The 22,794-nt window shown below is 35.9% G+C and overlaps 1 protein-coding gene across 2 annotated transcripts in view; it reads right to left on the bottom strand.

Moving 5' to 3' along the window:
* The window catches only part of PHTF2 (putative homeodomain transcription factor 2), a 111,353-nt gene that overhangs the window by 39,755 nt on the left and 48,804 nt on the right, over window positions 1–22,794 (bottom strand). The window contains exons 3-8 of one of the 2 annotated variants that reach the window (XM_033088896.1): window positions 17,061–17,117; window positions 16,710–16,721; window positions 10,708–10,777; window positions 9,902–10,060; window positions 4,036–4,201; window positions 2,947–3,111 (exon numbers count right to left, since the gene is read on the bottom strand). In XM_033088896.1, coding sequence (XP_032944787.1) covers window positions 2,947–3,111; window positions 4,036–4,201; window positions 9,902–10,060; window positions 10,708–10,777; window positions 16,710–16,721; window positions 17,061–17,117 — 629 coding nt within the window. The remainder of the gene's footprint in view (window positions 1–2,946; window positions 3,112–4,035; window positions 4,202–9,901; window positions 10,061–10,707; window positions 10,778–16,709; window positions 16,722–17,060; window positions 17,118–22,794) is intronic. The other variant, XM_033088897.1, reaches the window with a different exon arrangement.

The following is a 22,794-nucleotide window of genomic DNA, read 5'->3' on the forward strand; positions in this document are numbered from 1 at the left end:
TGGACCTAGAGAACATCATGCTAAGTGAAATAAGTCACACAGAGAAAGACAAATACCATATGATCTCACTTATATGTGGAATCTAAAGAAGAGAATAAGTGAATGAACTAATCAGAAACAGTTTCGGAGACATAGAGGAAAAACTGAGGGTTGCTAGATGGGAGGGGGTGGGGCTAGGGGAGAAGGTGAGGGGATTAGAAAGCAGAATCGGTAACCACAAGATGGCCACAGGAATACGAAAGTTAATTTGGGGAATGTAATCAATAATGTTGTAAAGATTTTGTAGGGTATCCGATGGACACTTGTCCCATTAGGGAGACCACCTCAGGGATGATGTAGATGCCTGATCACTGCACTGTACACCTGAAACTGAAGCTGAAGAATAATGAATGTCAACTACAAGTTTATATATATATATACACACACACACTTACAAGAAGCGGAGTACCGCATTAGGAATAGAGACAGTGGAAATGTAATGGCTGTGTGCGATGTCAGAGGGATAGTGGATGGGGGGAGGGGGTTCACACAGTGTGAGGGACATAAATGATAAACGTCTAAGTATTACTTTGTCTTGTGCACATGAAACTAATAAAAAAAAGAATAGCTTTATTTTGAGAATGAAATGTAGTTAGAGATGATAAATAGGGCCTTTCCAACTTATAAATACAAGATGTAAAAATAGTAGTTTTCATCCTAATATCTAGAAAACCGACAAGACACCAGACACACAACTTAGATTCTTGTGTGGTTAGGTATTTATTTCCCCATCAGTTATGTTAATTCAGATGCCTTAACTTTTTATCTCCAGAAACAATTTTAAGTCGCAGCTGGTATTTCAGTTTAAGCCCTTTCTGACTTGAGAGAACAAAACATTATCAAGATTTCAGAACTCAGTTTAGAATTTCTAAAATTAACATTTTTCCTAAGATCTTTCTGTAAAACTAATATTTAAAACAGCCTTATTCAGGGACGGCCCGGTGGCTCAGGCGGTTAGAGCTCCAAGCTCCTAACTCCGAAGGCTGCTGGTTCAATTCCCACATGGGCCAGTGGGCTTATCGGTTCAACTGCTCGAGACCCGCAAGGGATGGTGGCCTCTGCCCTCTGCAACTAAGATTGAACATGGCACCTTGAGCTGAGCTGCCTCCCGGATGGCTCAGTTGGTTCGAGTGCGGGCTCTCAACCACAAGGTTGCCAGTTCAATTCCTCGAGTCCCGCAAGGGATGGTGGGCTGTGCCCCCTGCAACTAGCAATGGCAACTGGACCTGGACCTGGAGCTGAGCTGCGCCCTCCACAACTAAGACTGAAAGGACAACAACTTGACTTGGAAAAAAGTCCTGGAAGTACACACTGTTCCCCAATAAAGTCCTGTTCCCCTTCCCCAATCAAATCTTTAAAGGAAAAAAAAAAAAGTCTTCTTATTCATATGCTGGCAAATCAGCCCCAGAATGAGATAGTTGAAAACAGTGCATCTTTAAAAACATTTAGATAGTTGTCATGATAAAAGGGAATAAATTCAAAGGGATTTAGCTATTATAATATCAATGACTGGTCATTCTACAGCCCGTAAGGAGGGAAAGTGAAGTCTGACTTCTCATTTGAGAAACATGGTAGAATTCCAAAGGCACCAACCTACTGTTGTTGGTGGGATTCTGAATACTACTTAATACAGTATCAGGTTTGGACAACCAAAACAAGTAAATGATTTCCCAAAGCAAAACATATCCACTATGCAATTTATAACTGCTTATCAAGAAATCTTGAGAAATGTTTAAGAAACTGACTTTGCAGCGATAAAACTGTCACATCCTACTCTTAGAAAGGAGAGCCAGATAGGTAGGTAGGTAGGTAGGTAGGTAGGTAGATAGATAGATAGATAGATAGATAGATAGATAGATAGATAGATATACATACATATATATATATGGATCTGTATATTTATCTATCTATCTACATATATATGTAGAAAGACTAACAGAGACAGACACAGATCCAATGCAAGTTAAAAAGTAAATCTGTACCTCCTCTGGAGGAAGCAACTTCATGCAATGTGACTGCAAACTATTAAAATTCTGGAAAATTTCCCCCAAATTGCAATCAATTAAAATATGCCCAGGATAGAATTGCTTAATTATATAATGCATGATAAACTTTATCAGAAGAGCACAATCACAAATTGATGAAACAATGATATTAGTAGAGAAGTTAACAAAAGTGACCAAAATAGTTATTTGCAGTATCCCTTTTCTTGATTAACTCAGCAACCTTTATCAGTTATACTCAGTATTTTAATCATAGCCTTTTAACTATATTAAAAATTATATGTACATGTGCACTAGTAATAAAACTCTTAAATGTTTTGAATTAACTATTCAAAATAAAAATATGAGATTGAGTTACGTTGAATTTATTTTTGAAATTTGCCATAATTACATTTCCGTATTTGGTAAATCTTTATTGTGGTACGAACTATACAAAAAAGCCCAATACACAAAAATAGAATTTCATACTATAGAATATATTTTATTCTTTTAAATAACAATGCCTTTATGTTTTATTTCACATCATGTTAGATTAACTGAGGCAAAGATTAAAGTACCATACAACTCACAAGACACTAAGTAAGCCAATTTGACCTAGAGTACTGATAAAAATAACCAATTTAATAGAAGTAAAATAGTACTTTAGAAATCACAAAAGAAGCCAAAATCAAGAAATCCTAACTATATATATTTTGATGGTATATATTCTCTCTCCTATATATTTACACATATTCCAAAATAAAATTCATGGTCTCTATTTTTTCATTATCTGTAGCATTATAATTTATCAAACCAAAATCCATAATAGGGCTATCATATTTAAAGTCATCAATACCAGAGACTGAAGGGCCAGAAAAGGGATAGTGCGTCTCTATACCACACGAAACCCGGAATAAATACAAACCCTGATAAAAAGAAAGCGGCATGCCAGAGGTCTCTGAAGACAGCGCCAACGCTGTACGTAGTGCTTGTACCGTAGCTCTGAACTGCTCCCTCCTGTGAATTATCTGTGGTACTAGAACCATCTCCTTCCCTATGTACTTCCAAATGGGCTGCTTTCCTTAATTTCCTTCATCAGAAGAGATTAAGAACGGAAGGTAGCTTTAAAATTTTAACAACAACTTTCTCAGTAGTTATGTTCAAAATTTTAGTAAACATAAAACACAGGAACTTTAATTTAACATAATGAAATTCAGATTTACTGGATAAAAGTTAACCCAAATATAAAGTACATATTCAAGACCAATTTCTATAAATGTTAAGGTATCATTCCTCGCTCATATGGACAGGTCAGTGGACATTAGGTTGTAAGATCGCATTAGACAGATATTTATAAAAGCATTTCTTCACTAGGTGAATGCCACTTATCTGTAGATGAGAAAGAAGAAAATTTAGATCGAAAAGCATTATAATCTAATTGATCAGCAATGCTATTTATCTAATGCAGGTATTATCTTTTCAAAATAAAAAGTGCTTATATCTCAAAATCCCAAAACTGCAAATGTCACAATATCTTAGCAACAATATTCAAAAGAAGAATTGCTCTGAAAGACCCTTCACATAAAACTCCATTTTGTTGCGTGGCCAGTGAGATTTGCTATGTTTACTTAATCTAGGGGATAATATTAAACAGCTTCAAATAGTATTTAATAAATACAATTTAGCTGAAATTTTTTCTTGGCTCTTGTTTTTGCCAAAACATCTTATAAGAACAACATTTTGTAAATGGTGGGAATTATTAGCCACTCCACTTAACATATATTGCCTACATTGATATTAGATGCCTCAGAAATGGGCTTCAAGAAAAGAAAACAAAAACAGGCAGGTGGTCTCAAAATGGCCTTGTAGCAAATACAGAAACTAAATCATCTGGTAGCTGATTCTGAAGCTCAACGCTTCATTTGAAAGAACATCTTTACAAGATCCCATTTTATTCAAGTGAAGAACAATTCCTGGATTCCAGTTGCAGAAATCACTTTTAAGCAGACAATACCTTCTTCTTTTGCCCCCTGTGCTTAGAGGGGGTTTGGGCGTTCTGGTGGAAACAATCTGGCAGTGCACCGTGCCCAGCAGCAGCATCAGCCATATGGGCCCGATCACTTCCGTCAGAGGTATGTTGTGTGGGCTAGAAGCGGAGCAGAACAATACTACTGCGGCCACTACAAAGAGGGAAAGGAAACGCATTTAAGTACAGAGCTGACCGTCACTTCTTCAAAGCTTTAAAAACTGTTTTAACACTGCTTCTTGCCAGATTATTTTTCTAAATTTAAATGAGTGTAAATGTTACTCCAGACAAGCTCCATCAAATTCTTATTTTTTTGCCGCTGGCTAACCATGCTGTTCAGTAATAAACTCTTGGAACAAGATATCACCCAATGGGGTCTCTAAACTACACCCCTTAACACTGCAATGAAAACTACATGCATATGCATCTAATGCCATTCCTGGTAAGAGCTCAGACAATCAATAGAACCACACTAACCTCAAGTGCACTTATTTCTTTGTTTAACAAATAAGCAAGTCTATGGTAAGTGTATAATAAAGCTGTAAAAAGCCTTTTTTTCAATAGAGGTCTAGCTACTCAGAATTAATAACACAAATTTACTTGGGAATATTTTTCAGGGAAACCACTAAACACCCATTAATGCTAACCATTACCACATGAAGAAGAAATCTTGCTTTTGCCTGCTCAGCATCCCTTAGGCTTTCTAGACATAAACTCTCTATCTTTTGGGAATCTGCCTCCTTATCTGCCAATCAAATGGTCTGATTTCTCTCACCTCGGGAACAGACATGTAATTTGCCTTGCCACAGTCTTCACTCTGGGCACAGTCATTAATAAAAAGGTGGGCATGCGACCTGAGCAGGGCCAATCGGGATCGTTTTCAGGGCTTAACAGAGGTGCTTGAAGAAGGCCTTCCTCCTGGATCACAAACACTAAGGACTATCTATGGAAATATGAAATCGCCAGAGGCACCTCAGCCACCACTCAGAAAAAGCCTCCCTAAGCATGAGACCACCATAAGGAAAGCAGAGGCGACAGCATAAAAAGTGAAGATAATCACCTGAGCCTCTAGATTCAGCAATGCTTGCTTGAACCATGGGCCCAACAAGTACCTAATTCTGTTTTGGGACAACTGGAGAAATTTGAGTATTAGGAGACTTTTGTTCATTTTGTTAGATGTGATCATTGTAATATTGTGTCATGAGCCTATTTTGAAGAGCCACATACTGATGTGTTCAGGGGTAAAATGTCATGATGTATACAATTTACTTTAACAAAACAGATTAAATATACCAAAATGTTAACTATTTAATCAAAGAGATGGGCATATGGGTGTTTAGAGTGATTATGTAATTTATCATCTAAATTAGGGCTCTTTTGAGAGTGAGATGAGAGGTGTTAATAAAAGCACGAGGACAACACAAGTAAACTTAAGATAGTTGGCAAACTGGAACATATGGTCACTCTGGTTATTGCGTAAATTTATCTAGTTTCCTGGGGTGTTTTCTTTTGTTTGTTTTTTTGTTTTGAAAACTTTTATGATAAGAATAAAAATTTAAAAACCACTTTTTACAAAAGCTAGATTATATTTAATTTCTGCCACCTGCAACTAAAAGAATCCTGGTCTAGCATACCAAGATTTCAGCTTAAAACACCACTTTATTTTCTAATATGTTTATTAAGTATCATGAAACAAATTTCAGCTTTGTAGTCTCTTGAGTAATAAGCTTCTTTAAAAAGAAAAAAAGACTTAAATTTTTAAAAATGCTAATCATCTTTATGAATTACCCTGGAATTTAATGCAAATTCTCTAGTTATTTTAGAACAGGGTCTGGAATTTGGAAAAATTGAGTTTTTTGTTGTTTTTAATATGAACTCTAATGTGACCTTGATCAAGTTCCTTAACTTTTTGGAGCCTTGGTTATTCCTCTGTATAAAAAATGTATATAGGTACATAGAATTCAAGTGGGGTAATACATGTAAAACACTTTGAAAAGTTCCTTACATACAGTAAATGTGTACCTAATATTGACTGGTAAATGATACTTTTATTACCTATCAGTAACTTAACTATCTTTTAAAAGGAGGGAGATGCAAATGCTACTTACGAGGTTCAAAATTTTAGGTGCAAAAAACATCTTAACGAACTTCAATTTGATATGACCTCTTGCTGGTTATTTAATTGTACTCTCAGCCCCATGACCACCATTCTCTGTAACACTAGGGCTGGGAACCTAAAAACGATTTTCAATCTCAACAGGAGGTTGTTATAGTTTGTAAAATTCTGCCAACAGAATGCACTAGAAAAGAGGAAGGGAAAGCCACTTTATTCCTGTCTTTTTCCTTCTTTCTCCCTCTGTTTCTCTCAAAGTGGCCGTGTTCCTTCCAGTGGTTCTGGTGTCACCTCCTCCCTTTTGTCCCCCAGGCCCTAGTTAAGGGTTAGAAGACACAAGGAGAAAACATTCACTTCTCTAAGCTATACTTTTTGATCATTTAATGCAGTCCTGTGAACTAGACAATACTGCTGAAGATTTCTGCTAGACAGTACTTCTAGAAATTTCTGCAAGAGATCAACCAAGACACAAGTGTTTATCGGGCGGGCACAAGTAGTTCCAAGGGAGGGCTTCAGATACTGCAGAACTCTAGGGACAATCATCAGGAATACAAAATTTCTAAAGTTCAATTTTCAGGTCTGTCAATCTCTTGGATTCGGTGGTGGGTATTAGGCATTGGGAGTAAAAAGACAAATAAGACACAATCTATGTACCTTGTCCCTCCTCAGTTTAGAGGAAAAGGTGGCCATATAAAGAAACAATTAAAACTCCTATAATGAACTGAATTGTGTTCCTACCCTACAAATTCATATGTTGAACCCTAACCCCCAATGTGACTGTATTACAGACAGGGCGTATAAGGACGTAATAAGGTTGAATGAAGTCATAAGGGTGGGGCCTTAATCCAATAGGACCAGTTTCCCTATAAGAAGAGATACCATTGATCTCTCTCCACTGACACACAGAAGAAAGGCCATGTGAGGACAGTGACAAGGCAGTCATCTGCGGGTCACGAGACCCCAACCCTGACGGCACCTAACCTTGCCTTGGGCTTCCAGCCTCCAGAACTGTGAGAAAATAAGATTTCTGCTGTTTAAGCCACCCAGTCTGTGGTATTTTGTTATGGCAGTCCAAGCAGACTACTAGAATACCTATGATAAATGCTATAACATACATAGGAAAGACATGTAACTAAATTGGGAGGCTATGAAAGGATTCTCAAAGGCGGTGATGTCCGATGCCTAATCTAACTTTAAGAGAACAAATAGGAGTTGACTAGGTAAATAAAATGGAAAAAGGCTACCAGGCAAAGAGAGTTGTATATCCAAAGGCATATAGGCAACAACAATAACAAGAAAAGCAGCAGCACAGAATGTTTAAGAAACAGCAAAGAACTAATTCAGTCGCTTAAATTAAAGCTGGGGAAAGATACGAGGGATTGACTGAAAACTTGGCTTACATCTTGAAGTTAGTGATAACTAGGAAACAATTTAGACTTTAAATGGCTGGTTTGTATTTGTAATTCAAAAGGTAAGTAAACAGAACGTAGAAGATATAAAGGAACCTGCGCGAAAAATGATACAAGCAAAAAGGAGGAATGGAGCTGAGAATATAAAGCTGAGATACTTAGAAGACATGTAATTGAAGTAAAAACCTGTATGTAGTAATATAAAACCAAATTTGACTGCACACGATTCTCTCTACCTTTCAGATGAGGGTTGGAGAGAGAATGAAGACGTAACTCAGAAGAGTGGACCCTACTTTTATATGCACCGAGATAGAGGCACAGGGGGTTCTGAAGGTACCAACAGGCTGCTGAGGGTGATAAGGCTCACAGCACGATTTTGTCACCGGCGGTGCGACGTGGAGCAGGTTAAGTCACTTCTTTAAGCTTTATGAGGAGCATGTTCAGTGTTCATCACTTATGAACACTTACAATGTTAAACTTCAGTTATGAACTGAAAAATGTCTTTTTCATGCCTGATTGAACTCTGTGTTCCCTAAAGAACTTAGGAAATCCAGTAAGTGAATTTCAGACACAATTTGTAAACTTCTATTAATAGTTACACTAGAAACTTGTTTACTTCAAATATTAGAAAGCAACAATATTAAAAAAGCGCAATGCACAGTGGTTATAATCAATGGTCCTGATTATTTCTCTTAACAAAGCAACTGCAATTTCTGACTACTTTAGAATAAAGTTCAATCCTTTAGGTAAGCTAGAAAGCATTAGAAGGTAACTATATTTATATTAAGCTCTCTTAAATACTTTTGGGAGCAAAGGAAACACAAGAAAGTAACTCAATAAAAAATAAGCTAAAAATACACTTAGAAAAACTTTCATATAATATAATGGAATACTTAGCAACAACAAAGGTCAACTTCTTGAAATCAATTATAAACTGTATGAAAATCATTAGAAATGTTATTATACTTAATTACAGCATTCTAAGAATTTAACATAAGAAAATAATTCAAAATATAAAAACACTTCACAAACTAATATGTTCACTTTAGTATTAATTATAATAGCAAAAGACAGCAAAAAGCTGAGATGCCCAATATTGATGTAAGGTAGGATATTTTCTAATAATTTAAAATTATATTTATAAAGTCTCTAATACTTGTTATGACATTAAGTAAACAAATACAATTGTTTATACAGAATAATCTCAACTATATCAAACATGTTACAAAGTAAACCGAAAGGCAAGATTATGGGTCCTTTTTTTCCTTTAGTTTTCTTTCTACATTTTCTAAATTTTCTGCAATGAACATGTGTTATTTCTTTAATCAGAAAAACACAGGCTTAAACTCTATTAACAATAATCACAAAATCTTCATAGTTCACTCCCTTTTATGCATATAAGATGTACCCTGACTTAAAAGACACAACTTAACCTAAATAAAAGTCTGAGTTTTTATTATATTTTCTTTTACTCAAAAGAAATTATAATTTACTTAGTTTGCTGATAAAACGTATTTAAATAATCATTCAAGATTACAATCGTGGTTTTAAAACAGTCAGACATTAAAAAAGACTGAGAGAGTACCAACCAAATTAAAATCATTGCTTTGTGAAGAGGGATGAAGAGTGAGTGGTTTCTTCGTTAAGTCTCCAAATGCTGCAGAGTGTTGTGCAAACACTGCATTGGATACCGCTGCTGTGAGTGCACGCTAGAATGCTGCTGGCTGGGGAGGCAGCAGCAGCTGTTCAGTTTGTGGCTCTGAGTCAGACAGTTTCGACTCGAACCTGTGTTCACTTGGTGATTGTGTGACTGGGACCTCAGATCTTTCAGGATCCCATGTCTACAGCTCGGCACAATAATAGTACCTATGCTTCACTGGGTTGTTGTGAGAATTAAACAAGAATCTCTGAAAAGCACTTACATGTATGTAGAATTTCAATACAGAATGAGGATGGTCTCAGATCACAGTGGTTAAAAGAAAAAATAAACCATGGCTGAGGCAGGAAAAATGAACTTGTATAAAAAAAGACTGGTATGGTATGTATGCATAGGGGGTGCATTTGGAGAGACTTCCTAAGTTTTAAAAATCCTCTCAATTTGTATTTTTCTTTACCCATCCACAGATTCAAATTTTCATAATATTGGAAAATAACTGCTTTGTTTTCTCAAACATTTTTAGTATCAAATTAGTGTATCTTATTAAATGAAATATTATAATAAATGAAAATCTTCATACTCAGTAGCACTATATATCATTTAAAAAGCCTTAGTAACACTAAAAATATATCCTGAAAGTTAAAAGCAAAACACATTTTGATCACTTAATTATACCTTGAAGAAGATAAAGGACAAGAAGCCAGAAAAAGATGACTTTTGATGTTACTTGTAACCACCACCGGAAGAAAAAGGGAAAAAACACAACTCGAACAATTCCCTTTCTAGTCAGTGAAGTCCAAGGACTTTCAGGTTTTGCCTTAGCAAATGCAGACCCTGAGGAAAGTAAAATAAAATGATATTGTACATTTATCATTCTTTAATTTCCTTAGAGAAAAAATTTCAATATTTGAAGAACAAAACATGTATAATTTTATTTTTTACTATTCTATGAATGAGAAATGTCCAATTTTGGGTAGTAGACACTTTTAAAAACATTCTTCATGCTACCGTATTCACTCAGGTACTTTGAAAAAAATTTTTTTAACTGAAATAACAGAATTTCTCCCACACATTTTATAAATATAAGATGATATTCAAATGTCAGTTCCAGTTAGGAATTTGAAATGACCACTTTAACCCCAAAACTAATATAATATTGTATGTCAACTATAATTTAAAAGTAAATTTTAAAAATTAGTTTTTTTAACCACTCTAATTTTTATAACCAAGGCTTATAGTTTGCTAAAGCAAACATGAGCTGTTTTGCCTTTGCACTTACTATTTCTTGGAATGATCTTTGGTGGGACGAAAGACTAATAACAGTATTTAAATGCTTAAATTCTCTCCTTATACTATTCTTGCCTTCAATTAGGCTCACATTGCTTTTAATTCTACATATATATGTATCTAACCCATTTTGAATTCTGTTTCATCAAGGTCATTTTGTAATCGCATTAAGCATTTATTTATCCAAGGCTCACCTCTTACAAGATCAACGTCTATGAGGTCTGGTTTCACATGCGCTGTTTTCTTTGGTTTATTCCTTAAACCCTATAATATATTAAAAGTAGTATCAGTAAGAGAGTAGATCTTAAAAGTCCTCATCACAAGAAAAAAACTTTTTTTTGTAACTATGTATGGGGACAAATGTCAACTAGACTTATTGGGATCATATCTCAATATATACAAATACCAAATCATTATGTTGTACACCTGAGATTAATATAATGTTGTATGTCAATTAAACCTTAATAAAAAAGTACTAGTAGAATTGTGCATATATATATGTGTATATATATATATACATATATATGTACTATATGTATATTTAAATCCAGAAGAGCAGAAAAGAATCAACTTCTAAAGACATCCATTTAAAAAAAAAATTTCAAGTAATAATGCCAAACAGAAATATGTTATATATTTGTTATAAATGGAATATAAGTGTAGTATTGTAATAAATTTTATTACTTTCCAAAAAGATAAATGTAAGGATGTGTGTAACATGCGATACCTGCGTATCACAAAAACTAATATTCTAAAACAAAGACTCTGGCTACCAGTCCTTGCGGATGTATAGTAGCCTGCACTGGCCCCAAATGTGCACAGGAGAGTGCGGAGGCTGCTGGGGTGGCTCTGAAGGGCCCTCCAGTGTGAGATGCTGAGGCTGCTGCTGCAGAAAGCAGTGGACCACACAGCTGAGGACAAACGGGGATGCAGACTTCTCAGCAGATGCCAGCAGGTAGGAGTGGTATCAGCTGAGACCCAGAGAGGATGATGTATATCTCAGGGCTGCCACTATGTTCACATGCCAACCACTAACCAGGCCACAATGCCACCTAATCACCTCAGAACTTAGATGCCATGCCCAGCGATGGAAAAGGGGAAAGCTGGAATGGTGAATTGAATTAGTTTAAACTAGGAATTACTGAACACTAAAATTAAGTTTCTGCCACCAGTGTACAGAATGTGAGTAAGTGTGGAGATCAAAATCATTGGAAAAAAACCTATGAAAAAATAAATTACACTTTATAGTTTAAGACTAGGATGTTAAGAATTGGAAGAGCTTGGGAGCTAAACTCCTTGGGAGCCAAGTGCTAAGAGATGACAGTGTTTAGATGAATTGTTTATTCATTCAATTAACCAAGGGCCTACGCAGTGCTTTGGTCCTAATCCAAGTAACAACAATCACCTAAAGATCTGATTAACTACTGTTTGCATCTAAACCATAGAGAGGACAGCATTTGAGCTCAGAATTAACTGTACCCTAAAATGTACCCTAAAATCAAGATGCAATTAACCTTTGAACCCTTGCAAACAGCCTGTCCATGTTAAGTTACAAACGACCCAGAGACAGAAAAACGAGTAAGAAATGGTCAGGATTGAAGATATAGACACAATAATTTTATATAGTTGATCCTCACATTCATAGATTCCGTATTTGCAAATTCACCTACTCACTAAGATTTATTTGTACCCCTAAATCAGTACTTGCTGTTCTTTTGCAGTTGTTTGAAGACATGTGCAGTGACAGTGGCAAAAAATTTGAGTCACGCAATGTGCACATTCCCAGCTGAGGTCAAACAAGGCAACCCACAGCCTTCTAGTTTCAGTTCTCATATTGTAATTAAGTGTCCTTTTCACAGTCTATTCAGTGCTTTTTTTTTTTTTTTTTGCTTTTTTTCTGCTTTTTTTGTTGGTAATTTTGTTTAGAATGGCCCCCAGGCATAGTGCTGAAGAACTTTCCAGTGCTTCTGGGTGCAAGGCTGTGGGATGTGCCTCTAGAAAACGTGTAAAGTAAGTTTGTTCAGGCATGAAGTTATAGTGTGTTGGCCATGAGTTCAATATTAATGAATCAACAATACATATTAAATAAGGGGTCTTTCAACAGAGACACATAAAACAAGGTTATGTACTGCTCAGCTGACAAAAGGATTGTGATAAGAGGGTTGCAGGAATTTACCGTATTTTGCAGTGTATAATGCGCACCCACATTTTTAGCGCAAACTTTCAGGGAAACTGAATTAGTACTATCTATGTATAATGTGCATCCTTATTTTTTCCTCACAAATTTGGGCCAAAAAGTGTGCATTATACACTGCAAAATACAGTAATTTCCCCTAACAGTAATGTGAATATTCACTAACTCAGTGTTCCTGGTGTTACAGAAAATAACTACTGTGAATAATGAGAATCGACTGTATCTGTACTTCATTTCCCGTGTTAATGTCATGAGAGAGTGGCTGATAGACTATAAATCATTCCTGATATTTTGCTATTGGAAAGATAGCTCTAATAATACATATATTTTAAACAAAATTTCATTAATAGAGCACTATTTAGATTTGGTATGAAGATTGTTATGAGATTTTACCCTTATTAGTGCCAACAAATTTGGAAACAGTAACATATTTTAATTTACTTGTCTTTTATACGTTCTTTTAAAAATAATTTGAAAATAATCTTATTGCCAATGCTTTACAACAAATCTAAGGCTTAATTTACTGCTGTATACCTAAAATTTTTACCAAGACTGTTTTAAGAACTTAAAGTCCTTACAAGAGGAACAATAAATTATCTTGATTTATGCAATTATATTGTTTTTCACTATGCTCATTCTACTTGATCTTTTTATATGTGGTGATTTCCTATTTTATATTTCATTAAAACACTTATTTTGAGTTAACATTGTAGAGTCACAGCATAATTGCCAGTTTTGATAAAACTTCCCCTTCAAGGTAGCCTATCAAAATATTTAAGGGTTTAAAAACAGAAAAATTGCACTGATAAAATATCTAACATTGATGATTTTATTCACAAAAACAAATGATATTAGCACCAAGACATGAGTATTCATAAAATCTGATTTTAATTAAGTAGATATTTTAAGTTGGAAAATTTTCAATTAGTTTAGAGTAAATACATTCACATAAAACAGCATAATTTTCAGTACTAGCTATAATTATGGAACTTCAAAAATTTGAAGTGGGAAAAATAGATTTTTGGTGGTGAGCATGCTACAGTGTATACAGATATTGAATTCTGTTGTACACCTGAAAGTTACATGTTATTAACCAATGCTACCTCAATAAAAAGAAAATATAACAAAAAAGTTTAAGTGAACAAACAAAAGATGAAAACTAAGTTAGTTTTTAAAAAAGATTTTAAAAATCACCATTTTAACTAGAAAGTAGAAATAATCAGGTACTATGAATACAATTAATCTCAAAAAATTCAAATAATATATTCTTTATTGAATATACTTAAATTCCTATACTGTATTCCTAAAGTACAATGACACAAGAGGATAAAGTTCTAAATTAAAAAGAAATTGTAAGTACACAGATAATGTTGAGCCAAAAAACTTAAAAGGGCTGCTTAAGTTTAGAAAATCCTTCTGTTTAATGAACCAGACTTGCCGTGCATGGAACTATTATAACACTTAGATTCCAACAGTTTCACTTTCTGGACATCCTGTTTAGTTTTCCCCATCCCATTTTTTCTTTATAATGACTTTAAATAGCATAGTTTTGTTGTTGTTGTTGTTGTTGTTGAAGCTTTAAAACTCTAGTAGGAGGCAAGGGGGAGGAGAAAAAAACAAACTGGTAGGTACTAAAACGGGGAAATGCCATATTCAGTGTTAAATAATTTGGGTTAAGGGGATCAGAAAATGAGTTTTCAGTTACAACTTTTTTTAAATGTTTAAGAAAACATAATTTGCAATTTACAAGGCTTATATAACGCTTTAGCAATATAAACTCTGGACCTTTAATTTAAAAAAATAAGCATTTCCAAGAAATATAATTTCATGGCTTTCTTTTATTTCTTTAGTTGTTGTTCACTGCTTTCACAGATAATGAGTGAATCCATAATACTCATAGAAGGATGAACTCAATACATTTGGTACAGTATTCTCTACACAACAGTATGGTGTTTTTGTTTTTCAATATCAAATATTAACATTAATACACCAGTTATACACTTGTCTACCTTTCTTAGAATAAATGCAAAATTATTTCACCCTATAAATAATGCGCCTCTAGAATGTTTAGCAAGAATGATTTTAGGTTCAACAAATTGTTCTGTTAATTCAAAATAACAAGAGTAAGTTTTAATACTGTTTTAATTCTTCGATTACTATTACCAAGTACTTTCTTTAAAGACAGACATATTTTAGAAACAAGTTACAGGTCTTGGCCTTCCCTAAGTTCATCCTATCAGCATACCAAGTAATATAATCCTTTCTTACCCTAACCACTATTTAGACACCAAAATAATTCTTTCAAAAATGAGGAAATTATTTAACTATGAAGTAATTTGTGGTGAGTGGCTTAAAACTAAAATATTATACATATATTTTTTGAGGTTTTTAAATTTCAAAAAAAAAAAACATCCAAATGTGTCAACTAGTAACACAGCCTCTCAAAGTACTTAATATTTATTGTCCAAGTTAAAGACTGTCAAAAAGAATGAAAGATGTTAAGGCATCTTGCTAGACCTCTCTGCTATTCTCTATTTGCTTGAGTATCCCAACTCTTCATGACCCTCTCGCCAGACTGTTGTCTCATGGATCCTTACTTCTCTTTCCATCTTCACTTGAATCTCTTCCTTCACCTTCACTTAAATATTAATGTTTCCCAATGTTCCACTCTCAGCTTTCTTCTTTCATCATTCAATGTTAATCTACTTACTCCTATAGCTGTATCTATATAATGTGTAGAGAATGTATATGTAACACACATATACACATATATGTATACACACATAACACACACACACACACACACACACACACACACACTTTACATACTGAGGACTCCTAAATCTCTTACCCAAGTATACCTGGATATTTCTAAAACAATTCTTTATTTGCTCTTCTTCTAGTATTTCCCATCATACTTGGTGCTACCTGAGTAAAACTGTTAAATTTACATAAATTTTCTGCTTAAAATCTTTCACTGGTCTCCCCCATTGTTTTTCAGATAAGGTCTAGACTTTTGGATAAGGCAGCCAGGCCCCTTCATGATCTAATTTCCATTTTCATTTCTAGTTTTACTACTAACCACCTTAATCTACTTCCTGCATCTAACCTATTACCAATCAAGCTCCTTGGGGAGCGACGCTCCTTCCTTCCTTTACATATATTTTCATATGCTCTTCATTCTGTCTGTAATGTTTTCCTCATTCTCCCTAATGACTCTCAAATTTATCTCATGAGTCACTTCCTTTGTGAAATCTTTCCTAACTTCTCCAGGGCTACTTCCCCCTGTGCTTCCCTAAAGAGACCTACATATTCCTCTCTTAACTGGATTAGTCTCATTTATAATTATGTATCTCATCTACAAAATTAGAACCTATTTCATTTTTTGTCCCCATGATTTAATCCTATGTTTAATACATAGTAGGTACTTACTGAAACTTTGTTAACTGTATTACTTCTTCATGAAAATAGTTTAACAAATGGAAAAGAATTTTGCTCTTCATTATAGATGACTAAATTATCTAAACACTGAGATTTTTTTGGACAGGTTTTTAAGTATCTGGGACATTGGTTTTCAATTTAATGTAAACTTTTCTGTACAAAATAGAAAATGTCAAGCATTTAAACGTTCTCTGGGCCCAGATAAAATTTAGCTTGTGCAAGAACACACTGATTAGTATTACTTAAGCAAATGAAAAATAGAAATCTTATTACCAAAAAGGATTGTTGAGAAACAATAAATTTAGTTAAAAAATAGTTTTCATGCTAGCAAGGAAGCCTATGAGTGTCTTAAGTGATTACATGTTCAAGAAGAAACTACTTACAACAAAAACATTTTAATTAATGCTTTATTTCTCTAAATTCTTTTTTAAAATGACCAACTTTTCAGCGACTCTATTTGCGTCCAAGTCATTCTGTTAGTAGCACCAAAAGCAGATCTTAATTAAGCAGAGCAGCATTTGCACAGGATCACTCAGGCGAGAAAAATCCTGAGATACTTACCAGTTTAATAAACTGTACAGAACAATGACAGCATCAAAAAGGAGGAAAAGCAAACTAGAAGTATAAGGTGACAAGTGAAAGGGAAAAAGAGCTGACAAAAAATAATCATTAAAAATTAAAATTGAGAAGAACAGAAAGATGCTAAAAAGCAAAGAAAATAAAATCAGAGGTAAAGACACAGAACTATACCATCATAAAAGAGTTTACCTTCTTTATTTAAAAGTTTGGATAGAATAAGTAATATTAACTTGTACCTCAATAGTATATAGAAAGATACTAAATAAAATGTGTTGAATAATCAATTTACAAAACTATGTTTCAGAATACGCAAAAATGAAATTAACTTATTACCTTAATTTCTCTTTGTTCCACAGATTTTTCCCATATTTGTTGATCGTAGGCTCCAATCTGTGAAAGGAAAGAAAAGATAACACTACATGCAATGATCATGGTGGGCACCCATCCAATAGGTATCACTGCTTCTTCTTCCAGCACAGATGAGCTTCAGCTCTGCCGCAGATGTCTGTGGTCCACACTGTACTGCAGTGGTTCTCAAAGTATGGGTTCAGGACCAGTAGTTTAAGCATCACCTGTGAACTTGTTAGAAGTGCAAGCTGTCTGGCCTCACCCTAGAGAGTTACTGAGTCAGAAATGCAAGTGTGGCACCCAATAATCTATGTTTCAAAAATTCCTCCGGATGATTCTGATACACTGCTAAAGTTAGAAAACCACTGACTTAGGAAATCATTTATTTTAAATAAACACAATTGTGACATTTCTGATATATTCAAGAAAAAACTCCCAAGTGATAAATCCTTTATTGAGTTATTTTTAAAGAAAAGAATTCTATAGAATTAAAAATTCATGAACATGTAGAACCACAACTACCACTTGAATTAAGGTTTAAAATGAAAAATAAAGTCATGAAAGCAACTGAAGACACAGGGAAAGCCTCAAGAAGCAGAATCCCTTGTAGCAGCTTCTATGCCTACTACTCTCAGATGCTGGAAAGTTTTCTGAACTCCACACCTTCACCTGGGCAGGTGAACAAACATTCCTACTGTTCTTCCCCAAGTTCTCTGCTATTAGCTCCTACTGTTTCCATTTCCACTTAATCCCCTGTATCCAACAGGACAGTGAAATGGGTCAATAGCCTACAGTTGTAACTGAGAATTTTCATTATTAGCATTAATTGAAATTAGAATCCTAAGGTATTAAAATTACTTCAGATAATTACAATTAAGACACCAGAGACAGACAGAGACCAGAGATAGGCAGATATTATTTTTAGTGAAATAATAACCAAAACTAATAGATGAGGAAATTCAGGAAAGAATTTTCTGACTCACAACATCATTCTATCCAAGTCTTTTTATTTTTTAAAATCTTGTTTTAATAAATGAGAAACTGAGAATAAGAGAATGGTTTAAAGATGGTGTGAAGGAGGTAAAATAAAATTTGTCATATGATTCTATAAGAACCCTTCATTTTTATTTTCTCTTATGTATTATTTATTCATACTAATATCTCTGGCCTTTAAGTCCTGTTTTCTTTTTCATGTCTTCTCTGTGACTCTTTTCTTCTTTTTAAAATCACTTTATGATATAATATACCCTGCACATTAAAAGCTTATAACACCTAGACCAATCCAGATAGACTGAACAACCTACATACACGTAACCACAACAACCATCAGTCTCCATAAAGCTGGGTTAAAAAGCTCTAAGGTAAGCTATAGCCAACTGGTCAGTCCTAATGGTAGAACTGATTTGCAGTGACTAGTTGCTCCTTACCCAATTAAATTCTGAATTCAATCAAACAATCATCTTCCTTAAAGTCAGAAAAGCTCAGTATGAGAAAATAGATTCCATAGGAGTAATTCTGCTCTAACATGATAATTCAGAATGACTGGGCTTAATCCAATCAAAATTTATTTTTAAAATGTGTAACTATTACAATGTACTGCATACTTTTTAGTGAAATAATAACCCAAACTAATAGATACCAATGTGTTTTAATGATTCTTTTGGTAATAGTATCTTGTTTTCATGCACAAAAGAATGCACTAAATTATGTTTAAAAAGAAGTGCATTTTTATTTCAAGGTGACTCAAAACTATGGACATGGAAATATATGTCCCACAATCCTACAATCAGGGAAAATAAAATAATGCATATGCAACAGACCAAATAAAAAATGCATCTTAGCCTTTGGCATAACCAGGTTCAGTGCAACACCAGCATGGTCCTCAATAGCTCCAGGTTTAAAAAGGTGTGGAAAATTGAAGATAGAGGAGTAGGTAAACACTGTGCTCACCTCCTCCCATGACTACATGAAAATTACAACTACAGAACAACCATCACTGAGAACTGCCTCAAGTCTAGCTGAACAGAAGACATATAACTAAGGACATACAGAAGAAGCCACATCGAGACTGGTAGGAGAGGCAGACACGTGGACAGGCTGATCCCCACACCCATGTGTGGTAGTTAAAACTCATGAGGTATCTCAGCTGCGGAGGTCCCACCTGAGGAATGATGGGTCCCAGTGCCACAACAGACTATCCAGCCCAGGGTTCCAGTGCCAGGGAGAGAACTCCCCACAACTTCTTGCTGTGAAAACCAGTGGAGATTGTGGCTGAGTGAGACAGAGGGCTGCTGGAGTTCCAGGCATTCCTCTTAAAGAGACCGCATGCGAACTAACTTGCTGACAGACACTCGCTCTGAGCTCCAGTGCTGGGGCAGCAGCTCGAAGGGCATCAGGGACATACAGGGAAGAACCGAATTTCTGGCCTTAGGGCAAGAGCTGGAGGGGCAGCTTTTCTAGACAGAAGAGCTAGCAGAAGCCATCGTTCCTTTGTTGAGCACCCCCTGCACCCAGCGTGCAGACACAGGCTGGTACCCTATCTGAGTCTCCATCAACCTGGCCAATACCATTTGGCCTGCCCTGGTGATTCTCTGAGACCCCGTCCCACCCAACTTGTGGGCCCACCCAAGCTGCTTCCAGTGGCTTTTCCATACGGCCTGTCTTGACTCATGCTGCGGACTTTCCTAAAATCTCTCAAAGATTCAAAACCCTAAAACAAGCAGCATCTGGCCTCGGAGTGCCTTGTGCCTATAGCTAAGCAGCCTCCAGCCTGACATTAGCAGCAACCATCAGCAGATCACTTTGTAGCTCATACTAAGTGGCCCTGGCCAGAGCACAGGCAGCTGCTGACCTTGACCGGCAACAGAGCCACTCCCAAGAGGCCTCAGAACCAACTCACCTGGTAGCCAACTTCAGACAATACAAGAGTACCATTCAACCACCTCCACAAATGCCATACCCAAAGGGCAGACTGGGCAGGCACCAGAGCCCTGAGAAAACGAATCCTGCTCTGCAGGGTCAGTCCCTGCACAACAACTCCTCCACTTAGTGATGGCCAGTCCTCACAACCAACCAGCCCAAGGACCAAACCCTCCCAATGACAAAGAGCAACAGTTTAAAGGGCCTCTGGACAATGTCAAGTGTACCAACATTTGCATTATAGGGGTACCAGAAGGAGAAGAAAGAGAGCAAGGAATTGAAAACCTATTTGAAAAAATGATGGAAAACTCCCCTAACCTGGCGAAGAAAACAGATACGCAAGCCCAGGAAGCATGAAGAGTCCCAAACAAGATGAACCCAAAGAAGCCAGCACCAAGACACATCATAATTAAAGTGGCAAAGGTTAAAGACAAAGAAAGAATCTTAAAAGCAGCAAAAGCAGTTAGCTACCTACAAGGGAGCTCCCATAAGACTGTCAGCTGACTTCTCAACAGAAACTTTGCAGGCCAGAAGGAATTGGCATGAAATCTTCAAAGCGATGAAAAGTAAGGACCTACAACCAAGATTACTCTACCCAGCAAAGCTATCACTTAAAATCGAAGGACAGATAAAGAGCTTCCCAGACAAGAAAAAGCTAAAGGAGTTCATCACCACTAAACCAATATTATAAAAAATGTTAAAGGGACTTCTTTAAAAATAAAAAAAATATAAAAATATGAATAATAAAATGGCAAAACTACATATCTATCAATAATTACCTTAAATGTAAATGGATTAAATGCTCTAATCAAAAGACATAGCAGGGGGCCTGACCGGTGGCTCAGGCAGTTGGAGCTCCGTGCTCCTAACTCCAAAGGCTGCCAGTTCCATTCCCACATGGGCCAGTGGGCTCTCAACCACAAGGTTGCCGGTTGAACTCCTCGAGTCCCGCAAGGGATGGTGGGCTCCGCCCCCTGCAACTAAGATTGAACACGGCACCTTGAGCTGAGCTGCCGCTGAGCTCCCTGATGGCTCAGTTGGTTGGAGTGGGTCCTCTCAACCACAAGGTTGCCGGTTAGACTCCCGCAAGGGATGGTGGGCTGCGCCCCCTGCAACTAGCAATAGCAACTGCACCTGGAGCTGAGCTGCGCCCTCCACAACTAAGACTGAAAGGACAACAACTTGACTTGGAAAAAAAAAAAGTCCTGGAAGTACACACTGTTCCCCAATAAAGTCCTGTTCCCCTTCCCCAATTAAAAAAAAAAAATCTTAAAAAAAAAAAAGACATAGGAGGGCTGAATGGATAAGAAAACAAGACCCCCCCCTTACATATGCTGCCTACAAGACACCTGAAATTGATATTAATATTGTATGCCAATTGTATCTGAAAAGTAAAAAATTAATACAAACTTTAAAAAGGTGAAGAAAACTCTAATAAACCTTGCAGTGAAGCAGTGGCTAAAAGTGGAAAAGCTTTCTCAAGACTGAGGTACTTGTAAATAGCAGAATGGAACCCTAAAAAAGGGCAGTGGTGGTGTGGGATATTCTTATGAAAAGGAGATAAAAAAGATAAAGATGGCTTGTTTTATTGGAGAATCAATTTTATTCAAAGATTTGATGGGTGAAAGGAAGGATAACTTTTACTGTAATCGAATACCCTGTGAGATCTTAATTTTTTTAACTAGATGTTATTTTCAATTACAAGCAATTAAATGTCTGTACACTGGACATCAGTTCTCCTTTGCAGTAAACTTTGTTTTTGCTTTGAAAATACTGCCAGAATGGATCCTTTAGTTACATAAGCCAATAAATCATTTTCTTGAAGAAAACAGTGAGTGTGCCTGTTAACCTAAATGCAGGTGCTTCAGGAGATGTTCAAGGTTCTGCTTAGTGATAAGCATGCCATTCAAAAAAAATTACTCTTATATCTGAATTCAGACTGAATCGTCTCTGAAAGTTGATTGTTTCTTGGAATATGTGTGTAGCACATCAAAGGCATCATGAAATCAGGGTGATGGCAGGATACTAGAAGGGAAAGGAAAGGATTCTAAAGACCCTTTCTGACTTAAAGCCTCACTTTATTGCACACTGAAATCTGACAAGATAGTATTAATAGACAGATCACAACACCTGTGGCTGGGGTCAAGCTTTTCCCCTGAAAGAAACATAATCTTATGGTCAATCATAGAGCAAGAAAAGTGAGACTTAGACTGAAGAAAAGAAACATCATCTCAAGACTTAGGGTGATGTATCTTTTTATACACCGACATAAACAAAATGGGAAAGGGAAGAACGGGAGGACAGGGAGAGGGAGATGAAGGAGGGGAATTCAGGGATGAAGAGGGATGAGGTAGGGAGAGGAAAACGATTGCCTAGCTATCTGCCAGTTAGCTCTGACATTTAAAAAAAAATAATATTTGTTAATGAATATGACAGCGCCAAGAGTAGGAATGTTAAAACCTAGATAATTACATGGTGAAATGGGAAACAAGTATCACTTAGGAATTCTAGAAAAGAAGTATCTTTGGAAAACCATTTGAAAAGCTAGTGATGGGCGATCTGATTACCCCTTAGGCCATCACATTCAGAACAGCACTGGCTCAGATATCAAGAGGCTAAAGAGAAGGTCTCTTCAAAAAGGTAGTTACCAATAGTTTAATTAGATTAAGTGCTTAGATGAAAGATTTAGAATTCACAAATAAATGTAAGTAGGGCAAATTGAGGCCCAGATTTGCACACATATTTTAAGCACCTAATTTCCTTAACTAGTGAACAGACATACAATAATATTATAAGTCAA

This window comes from Rhinolophus ferrumequinum, chromosome 20 (assembly GCF_004115265.2).
Source record: "Rhinolophus ferrumequinum isolate MPI-CBG mRhiFer1 chromosome 20, mRhiFer1_v1.p, whole genome shotgun sequence".
NCBI lineage: Eukaryota > Metazoa > Chordata > Mammalia > Chiroptera > Rhinolophidae > Rhinolophus > Rhinolophus ferrumequinum.